The 12927-nt window shown below is 37.1% G+C and overlaps 1 protein-coding gene across 1 annotated transcript in view; it reads left to right on the top strand.

Moving 5' to 3' along the window:
- The window catches only part of LOC120419808 (protein limb expression 1 homolog), a 128353-nt gene that overhangs the window by 35765 nt on the left and 79661 nt on the right, over positions 1-12927 (top strand). Inside the window, exon 2 of the mRNA XM_039582645.2 lies at positions 12158-12885. Coding sequence (XP_039438579.1) covers positions 12456-12885 — 430 coding nt within the window. The 5' untranslated portion in view covers positions 12158-12455. The remainder of the gene's footprint in view (positions 1-12157; positions 12886-12927) is intronic.

Below are 12927 nucleotides of genomic sequence, written 5' to 3'. Positions count from 1 at the left end.
GTGATCTGGAATTTTAAAATTAGAGAGAAGGCAAAAAGTTCAGTGGTGGGCATATATATTTTAGCCATAACAAAAGATGAACACTACAGTCAGTTTTAAAATCTCAAAATTAATATAATATAACAACTCTATTCAACAAATTAAATTTTCATTGTTTTAGACTAATTAAAGCTAAGCTTTAAAACTTTTAAATTTTGAATTGCCGATTGAAAATGGGTACCGTAAAACGGGGTGACTTTGATAACCGGGGTGACTTTGATAGGTTTGCGATTTTTCCGCAAAATGAAGAGTACAATTTAAAAGACGTAAGGAATGGTTAAGAAACATACTGACCGTGGTAGAGAAGTGTTCAAAGTACCTCAAGAAGAACCTTTCATTAAATTTTGACAAGTTTAAAAAGTTAGTTATCTGTAGTTAAGAAAATGTTGATGAATTATTTTAAACTTCTCAAATTGTCATGATTTTATCAATGAACATGATTTTCAATCGGAAAACGGAATGCATTATCGGAATCTTTGGACAATTTTCTACTAAAAGAAGGTTTAAAAAGTTTTTAAATAATAAATAATATGTATTTTTGAAACACAATTAAAAAAATCTCCAAATTTATAGGAAATTTCAGTTGAACAAATTTCATGTAAAATGTGAAAACTTGTGATTCGTGCTTCGAATTCAGTATAAAATGCAATATAAATCGATAAATTTATAAACAAAACTAGTTTTAACAAATTTCAGGCAAAATTCCGACTTTATAACAATTTTGCCTAAAATTTATATGTATTTTGCTAAAAAGCTTATACACTTAGTAAACTAAATATAAATAATTTTTTTTTAAACTATATCAGCTACATTAGTGATGGTACATTTAGCATACAAATAAAGTTTGAACATCTTAAATATGATTTTAACAAGAAAAACAATTCACCCCGGAATTAAAACTAAGATTTTTTAACGTAACTATTGGTCTAAACACTATTGATAAATAATTTTTTTCCAAAATAGTGCATGGACTTTGTTAGGTCTACCCCAGTACATGTTTTAAAAATAATAATCTTGAGAAAAACCTTACCTGTTGGAAAATATTCTAAAAACAAATCGAAATCCTATCAAAGTCACCCCGGTTTACGGTAATTCTCTACCAACTCACACGAAATCGGGAAAAGTTGCCCCGACCCCTCTTCGATTTGCGTGAAACTTTGTCCTAAGGGGTAACTTTTGTCCCTGATCACGAATCCGAGGTCCGTTTTTTGATATCCCGTGACGGAGGGGCGGTACGACCCCTTCAATTTTTGAACATGCGAAAAAAGAGGTGTTTTTCAATAATTTGCAGCCTGAAACGGTGATGAGATAGAAATTTGGTGTCAAAGGGACTTTTATGTAAAATTTTACGCCCAATTTGATGGCGTACTCAGAATTCCGAAAAAACGTATTTTTCATCGAAAAAAGCAATAAACAATTTTAAAAAACTCTGCCATTTTCCGTTACTCGACTGTAAAATTTTTTGGAACATGTCATTTTAAGGGAAATTTAATGTACTTTTCGAATCTACATTGATCTGGAAGGGTCATTTTTTCATTTAGAACAAAAATTTTCATTTTAAAATTTCTTGTTCATTTTCAACTTTGCAGAGTTATTTTTTAGAGTGTAACAATGTTCAACAAAGTTGTAGAGCAGAAAATTTCAAAAATTTTGATATACAGACATAAGGGGTTTGCTTTTAAACATCACGAGTTATCACGATTTTCCGAAAAAAAGTTTTGCTCAAAGCTCAAAGCTGGGCCATTTTTGAGAAGTTGTCAAAAGTTGTGTTTTTTGGTCTCCTGAAGTATTTCATAAAATGAAATATATGTGATATGATCAGGGATGGAATAATCGCAAAAAAATCATTTTCGCTTGCGAGCTTTCTTCACCCGCGAAAGAGAGAGGAGGCAAATCACGCAAAAGAAAATCGCTCCCGAACTTCTCCAAGAAAATCAATCTGTTGATGATTTTTTGTGAATTTCCTTGTCAGCACCACTTAAAATTATTTATTTCGCTTTGTTTACACACATTGTCCATCTACAAAAAGTGACAGGTCATTTATCGACGTGTGACGTTACACTTGCGAGTGTAGTTGTGAAAAAGATGTCCCGCCGAATAATCAAGATGATGATTTTTTTCGATTCCTTTTACCGATCTTTCGTGCGCGAGAGAAGAGAGCCATGCTCCCTTTGGATTTTTTCTCTTGATGAACGTTGAAAGATTTTCTTTTGATGATGATTCTTCCATCGCTGGATATGATAGATTTCGATTTTTTTTTAATTTTCCACCTATATTGTGATAAGAAATATTATTTCGGTAAGTTTTTCAAGCGAAAGAATAAATCATCACAAAATGAACTACGACACAGGTTGCTAGCATATTATGTGCTCAAGTTCACGGAAATTGAAACGATTTTAATTTTTTTAGAGAAACTTTCCCATCATAGGCGATGATTTTGCTCTGTGAAAGTTACACATACATAAATTATCCTACTCGATTGCCAAACCCCTGGCCATCGCGGCAATTGGCAGCGGCGTAAGTGTTCGCAAATCACCACAGCATCCGTTCGCTTGCCGCCCGACCTGCGTGCCACGGAGTCGGTTTGTGCGGCCACTTAAAATTGCTCCAAGGATTAAGCAAAACCAGGCAAACCCGGTTCGGGGTTTGCAACGCCTTGGCCAGCCAAAACCGGGCTGCCCGTAGTTTGTGTTTGCGAAAGCGAAAAAAAATGATGATGATATTACAATTATTTCAATTAAGAGAGAACGCTTCTTCGCAGTGGCCCCGATGAGTGGTTGGTTGATTTGGAGAGCGGTAGAAATGCAATCGCTTCTGCCGCGATGCGTAATAATCCCAGGACTGACTTTTTGGTCGCGGTCGTGACTTTCTTCTCAAGGTAGCAGCAGCAGCAGCAGGTCGGATTGCGTTGGTGATCTGCTGGTAATCTAGATTTATTCACCTTCGATAGGCCCTGAACGTGGCACTCCTGGCGAGTGCTGGCTAATATCTTGTAAGACACACGCACACACACACGCTGGGTGAGACGCCACCAACTTGCCATGCCCCCGTGTCCATCCGGTTTGGCGAACCCGGTTAGGATCGGGCGTGTTGATCGCGGCCAGGGGTCCAAAGTGGAGCAAAATGCCCGGGTGGCGTGCATCGTTTCAAGTACCGAGTACGTACAACCTGGCCAGAGCTTACCGACACTTGCTTGCATGGCTGAGAAAACTATAGACCAGCGCTCGCACTACACACTCATTGCTTCTTTTTGCTCATTAAAAAATATGATCGAGATTGTCTCATTAAGACTTCATTAGGTTGATGGGATGTCGATTCCTGTGAGTCCGTCGTCGAGTCGTCCGTGACGACGACGCTGGACAAGGCCACCGTGGAGGACGTGGAGGAAGCCCCTGAGTGGAACATTGGCGTGCCCACACGCACCATGCAGCAGTTGATGGCGTCATCGCCGTGCTCTCTTGCCGAAGGGAATTTTGGGTTGTTGTTGAAACCGAAATGCATAGGGGAGATGAGGGAGGCTTGTCTTCATTTTTGTATTGCTCCGTTGTGCATTTTTGATCTCGCACTGTTGCATATAATGCTTTATAACTTGTTTTTATGCCAAAAAGGTTGACATCGAAAAAGTCAAAAAAATTAGAACCGATTTTTTTAATGTTTAAGGAAAAGTATCATCGAGATATCTGTACCATCAGATCAACAAATAAAGTTTTCATGTGATTTACATGTGTATTCAACTAAAAAACAATTCCAGCTCAAATTAGGAATTTTTGTAGTGCTTTTGTACCCGACCCTCTCCGATTTCAATGAAACTTTGTAGACATATTATCCTAGGCTATATGGAAAAATACATTCCACTTCTATGAGATTTTTTGATTTATAAGTTTAAAAATTAAATTTTAAGATGAAAAATATTCATGAGACTGAAAAATCAAGTCTGTCATATAGAAATGTCCAAAATTGCCAAAACCCCTGTTTTTTCCAAAAAAAAAATAAACCGCTGTATCTTAACAAGGATTGAACTTAAGACAATGGTCAATATGGATACTTTTATATAATATTGTCTGGAGAATCGATTTCCACTGTCGGTTTTCTACAAATTTGAATGAAAAACATAAAACAAGATTTGGTAAATGATTTTTGTTTTTTTTTAAGGAGAGACATACCATCCTGCATATTTCATGAGTCTTTTTGTAATATCTTAGGCTATTTCCTGAAAAATTTAGAACGAAAAGAAAAACGTTGCATCATCTTAAAATTCGATTTTTAAACTTAAAAATCAAAAAATCTCTTAGAAGTGGAGTGTATTTTTCTTTCAGTGTATTTTTTTCAGAAAGCCTGTCCAATTTTCCTAGAAGTTTGTCTTTGATCACTTTTGATACGATGCAACGGCTTCGATATCCAGTTATTTCTAAATAACGAAATACAAAAATATTTAAATAACTTATGCTCTTCTCAAATGTTATTTTCGAGTGTAAGTGGCTCCATATACACAAAATTGGCATATGTAAGCCTGGGTTAACATGTCTACAAAGTTTCATTGAAATCGTACCAGAAAAATTGCTGATTTGTAGCTGGAATTGCTCTAAACTAAAAAAATCAAGTGATTTTCATAAAAAAATCAACCAATCACATTTCGTTTGCTTTTGTTCAGTCCCTTTGGAGATATGATTTTCGTCGCAAACGCCGGTTTTTGGCTTCTCTAGACACAAAAAAGTGGTCTGCTTATTTTGGCGTAGAACTCAAATGTCAAATTTAGTTCAAATTGGAGCACTTTTGTGTTGGAAAAGGATTTATTTTGCCTGAATGAGTAACGAATTTCTCTCAAAAAATCAACTAAATAAAATTTGCGTTAAATTTGCAATGGCGTCATCCATAAAGTACGTACGCTCTTAGGGGAGGAGGGGGGGTTACCGTAGGTGTGACAAGATGTGACGAAGGGAGGAGGGGGGGTTTGCGAGACTGTGACGTCACGCTAGGCTTTTTTTAATATTGCATAATATTAATTCGAAATGTACCCAATTAAATAAATCCTTGTTTCTAAAATTGTTTGCTTACTATTATTTAGAAGTATCACATTATGAATTATTATATAGTCACTTTTTTTTATTCAGCTGGAACTTCAATATTTTGCAAATACTTGCTCGATAAAAATAAATGGCTTGAAAGCAGGATGTTCATAAGAAAACTGCTATAAATGGTTTGAACTTATTAGATACAAAGCTGTGAAAAACAGTTTTCAAGATATTTTAATACTTGAATGTTTTACTAGGTCTAATTTTAAAAAGATACCAAACTGTTTTTTTTATGTCGCAATGTTTATTCTAAAAAATGAATAATTAGACAACTTATAATTTTTTTTTCCATATTAAAATTGGTAAAAATACCAAAATTATGAGAGTTTAAAGAGATAAAAACCTTGTGTGACAAAGTGTGACATAGGGGGGAGGGGGGGGGGGTTAATTTTGGCCGATTCTTGCGTGACATACTTTATGGATGACGCCAATTCAGAGATTTGGAGAACCTTTCAACTGAGATCAATTAATAAGCCTTTGCAGGGAGAGTACATATTTCTACGTTTAGATTTTTCTAGCTAAGTGCTCTTTTAGGGAAAATGAATTTTGAGAAAATGTTTATGTTTCAAATCTGTTGTATTGTTTTATTACAGCATTTCAAATGCAAAATGAATCATTATTAACTTACCGCATTTAGTACAGAAAAAAATGTCATAAAAAGCAAATGTAATTAGTGAAATTTTAGGAAAAAATTGCTTTGGAATGTTCACAGATCGTCGCTGTCGTGCTAACTTGTCGCAAGTGCATTTTTGGCTAAATTGAGTTTTTTGAACTTCACAGATCCCCAAAATTCGATTTTATATTGAGATATTCAATAAAAACCAAAAAAAAAACTCCGTGCATTTTTGTCACTTTTCATATGAAAGAAGTTTTAATCTTGTCGTGTTATCTTGACACAGCCTGAAAATTGATGTAATTGCGACAATTGGCCAAAGGGATTTCAGGTCAGAACGCGTTTGACATAAGTACGAGTTCGACTACTGTAAACATTTTCAATTATAGCTCGGGACTCCGGCAACCAAATTCAACCAAACTTTTGGGCAATACACAGAACGGTCAACGAAACATAATGTGTTTGTTTTTGTTTACATTGCGTGCTCTATTGTTTTTTTTATTCAAGGTCAAACATTAAAACGCGTTTTTCTCGTAACGTCAAAAAGCGACGTACGACAAGACGAGCGTCGAAATATCACAAGGTGAAGTCGTCTATCATTTTTAAGGAAACTGTTTTCTGGAAATCTTAAACAAAAATGAGGCATCTGATCACGTAGACGACGGCTACGCAAGTAAGCAGAGTGGAAGTTACGGTCATCGGGAGCGCGGACAAATGCGATGAGTTGCTGACTGGACCTTGACTATGGGTAAACCGCACACCTTCCTCTTGCGCGAAACCCTCCTTCGATGAAGATGACCACAACCCCCGTCCCAATCCGGAGGTCTCCGGAGATCGGACACGAGTTTGTGCGTGTGTGTGTGTGTGTGTTTGGAGAAGGCCGCAGAAATCGGAACACTGGACGTTGAAATTACCAACCCGCAGACATATTTTCACACCGAGACCGTTGAACTGTTCTCCGTCCGGGGGTATTTTCATGACTCTGAGCTAAATACCACTTGACGCCCGACTGACTGCTATTCGCTATGGTTCAGAGCACACACCACTGCTGCTGTCTGGCCAGACTGACCGCTGCTGCTGGTAGCCAGACGAGAGTGACATAAGACGGGTAGAACCTGTAGGAAAATTAAAAAGAAATCAATCTCTGGACCGCTCGCTCAAGCTCTAGCAAATAGGTAGCTGCTGACGGTGATTAGTGGGCAGATCGGAGGGATTTAGCAAGCTTTGTCTAGTGTAGTTTGTCCGAGACTTGAAGCATGGTTGAAGTCCTAATCGGTGCTGGAATGCTTGGGATTCTTACTTATTGATTGATGATTAAGTCGCTGAGCTTGATTAATTGATTATGTCCACTTAGAATCCATTGTATATAAAACTGTCGATGTTACGAATAATCGAAAAAAAAACTTTATTTTCTTGTATATACATTACATTTCAGCAATTCCACAAAAAATGGAAAGTGTTCAGAATCCTCCGAAGTTTCAACCATGGCAAAAATATTTTCAAAGTACTTGAGACAACCTCTTACCACCACCGTCAGTGGGAGAGATTTGATATGTTTTCGATAATTTCCGTAATTGTAAGGATAATCAAATGTTTGAATAAAAATATTGTATCGAAAATTTTGCATAATAATGCTAATTTAATAAATATTTTTTTTTTGTTTACAAAAAATGATTCAAGTGATTTGAACACACAATCGATGTTTATTTTGAAACAAGTTGCTGTGCAATTCTACAACGATTTCCTCGGAAACAAATTCCATTTCGGCATTTACAAAAAATCTTCCAAAAACGACGATGACGAGCACGACGAGGCCGGAAAAATTCCAAACTCGCGTCCAGTGCGTCCAACCGCATCCGAGCATAATACTTGCTCCACTTTTTCCCGGCCCGATTCCCGGACGACCATAATTTATACGGGAGAGCTTCTTGTAGCGACAAACAAAGCGTATGTATGGGAATATATAATATCAATTTTAAAGTACTTTTATCCCCGGACTCTTTTTGCCTCTTCACCGTGTGTTCTACACTGGCCAAATTGTTGGAACAACCGCACTCCCTCGTGCCCCCCACCCCCAGAAGAGTCCACAAACGGCGATGTTCCCATGACCGGGCCCTGCGACGTCAACTCAACCGTCGTCGTCGTCTTTGTCCTGGGCCAACGAGAATCCGCGGGAACCTCGGCTGGCCGCGGGAAAGGGTTCAAGAACCTTTGAGACGAAAATTTTTGATTTGCGACAAAGTACGTTGTTACGAAGTGCATATTTTTCATCATTCTGTTTTAAGTCATGGTGAACAGACACACACACTCATGCATGCAAACTCACACACGAGCATCTTTGGCTGGGAGCCGGGATTGTTTATTTCTTGGAGAGATCGGAACCGTGGAGGGAGGCTAAAAGTATGGCCAGGGATGCCGGTCGTGTGGTGACAATAGGGTTGGTTGACGAAATTATTTTAAGACGGTCTAGACTAGATTATTTCCAGAGTTTTTTTTGAAAAGGTCCTATAAGCTATTGTCTTTCTTATGTTTATAGGACCTAATCAAAAAAAAGTCGAGATTTAAAGTCGAATTTTAATCGAATTTTTGAACAATCGCAAAAAAAAATCATTGCCTAAATTTAGTTCGTTGAGCTCAAATATTAACCTAAAATGCTTCAAAGTGATTGTTTGGGGATATGTCTCTAGTTTTTTTTTTTCAAAATCGAATGTCCAATAAACACAATTTTAAAATTTTATTTTGGGCTAATTTTAAATCTTCCTTTAACATGTTTCCCAAATCTCCCAAAAAGCAACCTTTTTTTTAAACCCCATAGTGTGGATTATTGAGATTTTTTATTGCTCCCATGCTCGCGAAATGGATGTGTGACAAAAAGTCGAATTCCAAATGTTTGAAAGACGTAAGGTAGAAAGGAAAAAAGGTCAAAACTAGACAAAAGGTCGAATGTGGATAAAATGAAACAAAAATTAGTAAAAATATGTTTGTAAATTTTCTAACAAAGTAAACCTCTGTTTTGCATATGCATATGACATATGCAGAAATAGTTAGACTTCTAAAATATTCATGCAATTTTATTTTCTTGCAAGCCAATCCGTTTTTTTGTGAGTTTATCCATTATTTTAATGATAAGGCCGATGCAAATATTGTTCAAAGTTTTTGTCCCTGGGCTCTGGCCGGGGTCGAGGGGGAGGGGGACAAAAAAAAATAAATATTGAAAGAACAAGCCATAGTTTCAACATTTGCATGGGAAAAAGTGTTTGAAATGCATTTTACACTAGTTCAGTTGTTTTGCAATTATTAGTTTTCAAAAAATGTAAGATTTGACGAAAACAAAAATTTCAGCGAAAAAAAAACATTTTGCGTTAATAAACAGCGATTTTTTTTCAAAAACTCAAAATGATTCTAAACGCAGGGGAATGCATTTTCAATTGATTTCAGCTGATTGCAGTTCAATTTAAATTGAAATTTTGAAGTTTTTTGAAAACATTTTTTTGCCCCCTGAATTTTCTGGCCAATTTTGAAGGGGGGGGGGGGAGACAAAAACTTTAAATAATATTTGTACCAGCCTAAGGAGTTTTTTTAAAAACAAAAAGTCTGACTTTTATAAATATCTTGAGAGATTTTCTATTCTTCAAAAACAAACTGTTAAAGATGATTGTTATATTTTGTGAGTTTTTCTATTCTTTCAAACGAACGGAATCTTTAAAAAAATCCGACTTCTAAAAAAAATTAAGTTTTTAATTTTTTAAATCCCCTATTCTTGATTATCCTAATATTTTTGGGTTTTTTTAATCATTCAAACGTGAGCAGTTAAAAAAAGTTCGGCTTCTGAAATATTTGGTAAGTTTTATTTTTTATTTTCTCAAATCGCCTGATCTTGATTGTCGTAATGTTTTCGTGAGTTTTTCCATTCTTTCAAACTATTTTTTTCAAACTGCTCATGTTTGAAATAAATTGTTCGCCATCTTAAATATTTTGTAAGTTTTTGATTTATTTTTAAAAACAAACTTTTATTGATTGTTGTAATATTTTTTTTTTGTTTTCCATTATTTCAAACATGACCAATCATTTAAATAGGCCGTTGTCCAACATGAGCAGCTCTTTATCAAAAATCTGACCTCTAAACCATTTTATTTTTAGTTTTAAAAGCCCAAATCACGCCCTTCTCTCCCTATTTTGAATATATCTACAAAAATCCGGGGGCAAATATTTTTTCAAACAGCCTTTGAGTTTTATTGAAAATAGAACAGAAATCAACTGAAAATCAACACTTTTTGACCAATCTACCTAAACAGGGGCTTTATTTTTTAAAATTTTTTGATGATGGATTTTATTTCATTCAGATCCCTATTTAAAACTTCATCTGATAAAAATTCTTACTCAACAATATTTTGAAATTCTTTTGAAATTTGATCTTCAGTTGAAAAGAGGATGACTTTAATGAAGACGGTTGAGTAGGGTGACAAGAAAAATTTAAAATTTTGGAAAATCTGAAGAGATACCCCCTGGCTCGATTCTTTAGGCAATAATAAGTAACTGTGCCAATTTTGAGCCAAATCGGTTAAGGTTAAGGGGTCGCTTTTTATCGTTGAAGTTTATATGGGGAAAATCGCTAAAATGTATGGGGAAAAACATCGCTTCAGGATTTTGGCAGCAGGTGGTGCAGGTCTCGCCCAAAATTGTCCAAGTGTAAGATTCTTGTAGGAAATTTAGTTTCCTGGATCAACTCGAATCTTATTACGACCTTCGACGAAATTGTAGGAAATTAAATTTCATACAAGAATCTCACACTTGAACAATTTTGGGCGAGACCCGCGCCACCTGGCAGAAAAATACTGAAACGATGTTTTTATGCATACATTTTTTTCGATTTTCCCCATTTAAACTTCAACGATAAAAAGCGACCCATAAACCACAGAGTAAAGCAGAGTTACCACTGCCTCTTGATTTTTGGTTCGACTTTGTGGTACATCGCGCGCCTGCTACCAGCAAACCTTATGGAGTCAAAAAATGAAATGACTTTTCTTCGGACTGGTTACTCTGGGTTACTCTGTGCATAAACCTTAACCGATTTGGCTCAAAATTGGCACAGATACTTGTTTTTTTTGCCTAAGGAATCGAATAAGAGGGTATCCCTGATGTCGTTTTTTTATTGTCACCATAGTGGTCAATTACCTTTTGCAAATCATTTTGAATTCGCTTCAGTGCAGGACCACGAAAACGTTGATAATGTCTCCTGAGGACATTTTTCAGATTGACCAAAAGCTGAAGACCGTCATCAATAATAGGAGAATCAAATTTTACTGGATCATTACTGCCGCTCTAATCGTGTCCGTCCCTTATGTAAAAACAGCAAGCCGAGAAAAACGTGTGTCAAAGTTGTCCCGCCTATAAGGCTACGTGTTAGAATTTCACGAAAAAGTGGATTTTCTCCGGCTTTCTAGTACAAAGTACTACATTTTATTGGTTTTTCTGATAGTTTACATGACTTTGAACCAAACTGCATCATTACCTCAAAATTGACAAAATTACATATGGGACGGACTAGCTTCGAGCGGCAGTTTAGGAATGGCAACATTCCTAGCATCAAGAATTGCATCAGTTAAAAGTTCAAAGGCTGAATTAATATCGACTTTGATTGCTAAATCACAATCATGATTTGCTTGTGAGTTTAAATGTTAATAATCTTAATCCAACTTTTATCCCAAACCCCACGCTGACGACCCTATTCGCGGTCGCGCGAAATTTCAAGCTTCCGAGAAGCCGGCCAAACTATGCCTCGGCCACGACTTTGTTTTGGACAATGTTCTTTTTCAAAGAGTTTTCCACCTCCTGCGCGCATTTCGTCTCGTCTACATGTCCATCAGATTTGGTTGTGTGTCCTTCCAGTACAAAAAGAGGGGTTCTTGTCCACGGTGTACCTCGACCGGTTTTCAGCTGGACGGTTGTTTTATAGCGTGCTGCTGATGTTAAATCAAAAATTTGGCGACACTCTAATCGTTGCATGAAAAATGTGACAACGGGTAACAGAAAAGCAATCAAATAAATTCTTCCTCGTCCAGGCCCCCGGATGATGTGTGCGGGGTTGCTCTCTGATCGAAGCTGATCAGAGTAATGGAGTGCAATTTAAACAAGAGCCAAATTATAGTGTTTTTGTCGATTGTTTTACATAACTCTCAGTAATAGTATGCAATCGTGGCGGTTGAATCACCATACCACATTGAAGTTTGAGACAACAATTGTAAATTTTTATTCAAGTAATTTTTTTATCCAATCTGGTTAAGGTCAACGGCGAAATATTACGTTTTCAGGAGTGTACAAGTAAATTCTAAATCTTAAATTATATTTTTTTTCAGTCTGACAAGTTTCTTAAAATAATACACCTGAAGTTGTTTATTCCAAGCTAATTTTGAACTGTTTTCTTTTTTTCCAGAATGGACGAACGATCGCGGCCTCGATAAATCTGTGATAATGTCACGCTCTTCCCCAGCATCTGTATTAGCGTTAAGTAGTGTACCTGAGTAGTGTTAGTAATAAAAAAATAAAATAATGGATAGTTTGTGATAGTGGCCACCGCCCCCACCCCTCACAATCAAGAATGAACAGAGCATCTAGCCCGTATGGTTGTGGACATCTAGGATCAAGGAACGTCTCATGCATAGTAGAGCGTGCCAGTTGTTGGTCGTTTCCACGTCCTCGACGACGACAACAACGGGACCACCGCAACGAGAATGAACCAGGTTCAGAGTGATCTAGTGACGTCCGTAACATTATCAGCCACAAAAACAGCAACCGCAGCCAAACAAACGAGTAACATCATCAACGGCATCGTCGGCGGCAAAACCGCAAATGCCAACAATCTCCTCAGTACCAAATCAGCAGCAGCAGCAGCAGCAACACTCCACAACAACAACAACAACAACAGTCTCAACAGCAGGAACCAGAACGTAACGTCCGGACCGGTCAGCAACAGCCACGGTGCGCACAGTGTTATTCATATGACAAACGTCAGTGTGCCGCAGAAGCTTCTGGTCCCGAATGGGAAATCGCAGGCCCCGGCAGCGCCCTCGGCACCCGATGCCCGCGCCAAGCAGGTCCTAAAGGAGGCAGTCGATGCCGTTGTAAATAGCTTCGCCAAACACACCCAGGGATACGGTCGAGGTAGGTGGAACTTATTTTGCACTGAAATAGTAGTTTATGCAA

This window comes from Culex pipiens, chromosome 2 (assembly GCF_016801865.2).
Source record: "Culex pipiens pallens isolate TS chromosome 2, TS_CPP_V2, whole genome shotgun sequence".
NCBI lineage: Eukaryota > Metazoa > Arthropoda > Insecta > Diptera > Culicidae > Culex > Culex pipiens.
Note: the sequence above shows the minus strand (reverse complement) of the source record. Positions and strands in the feature narration are given on the sequence as shown.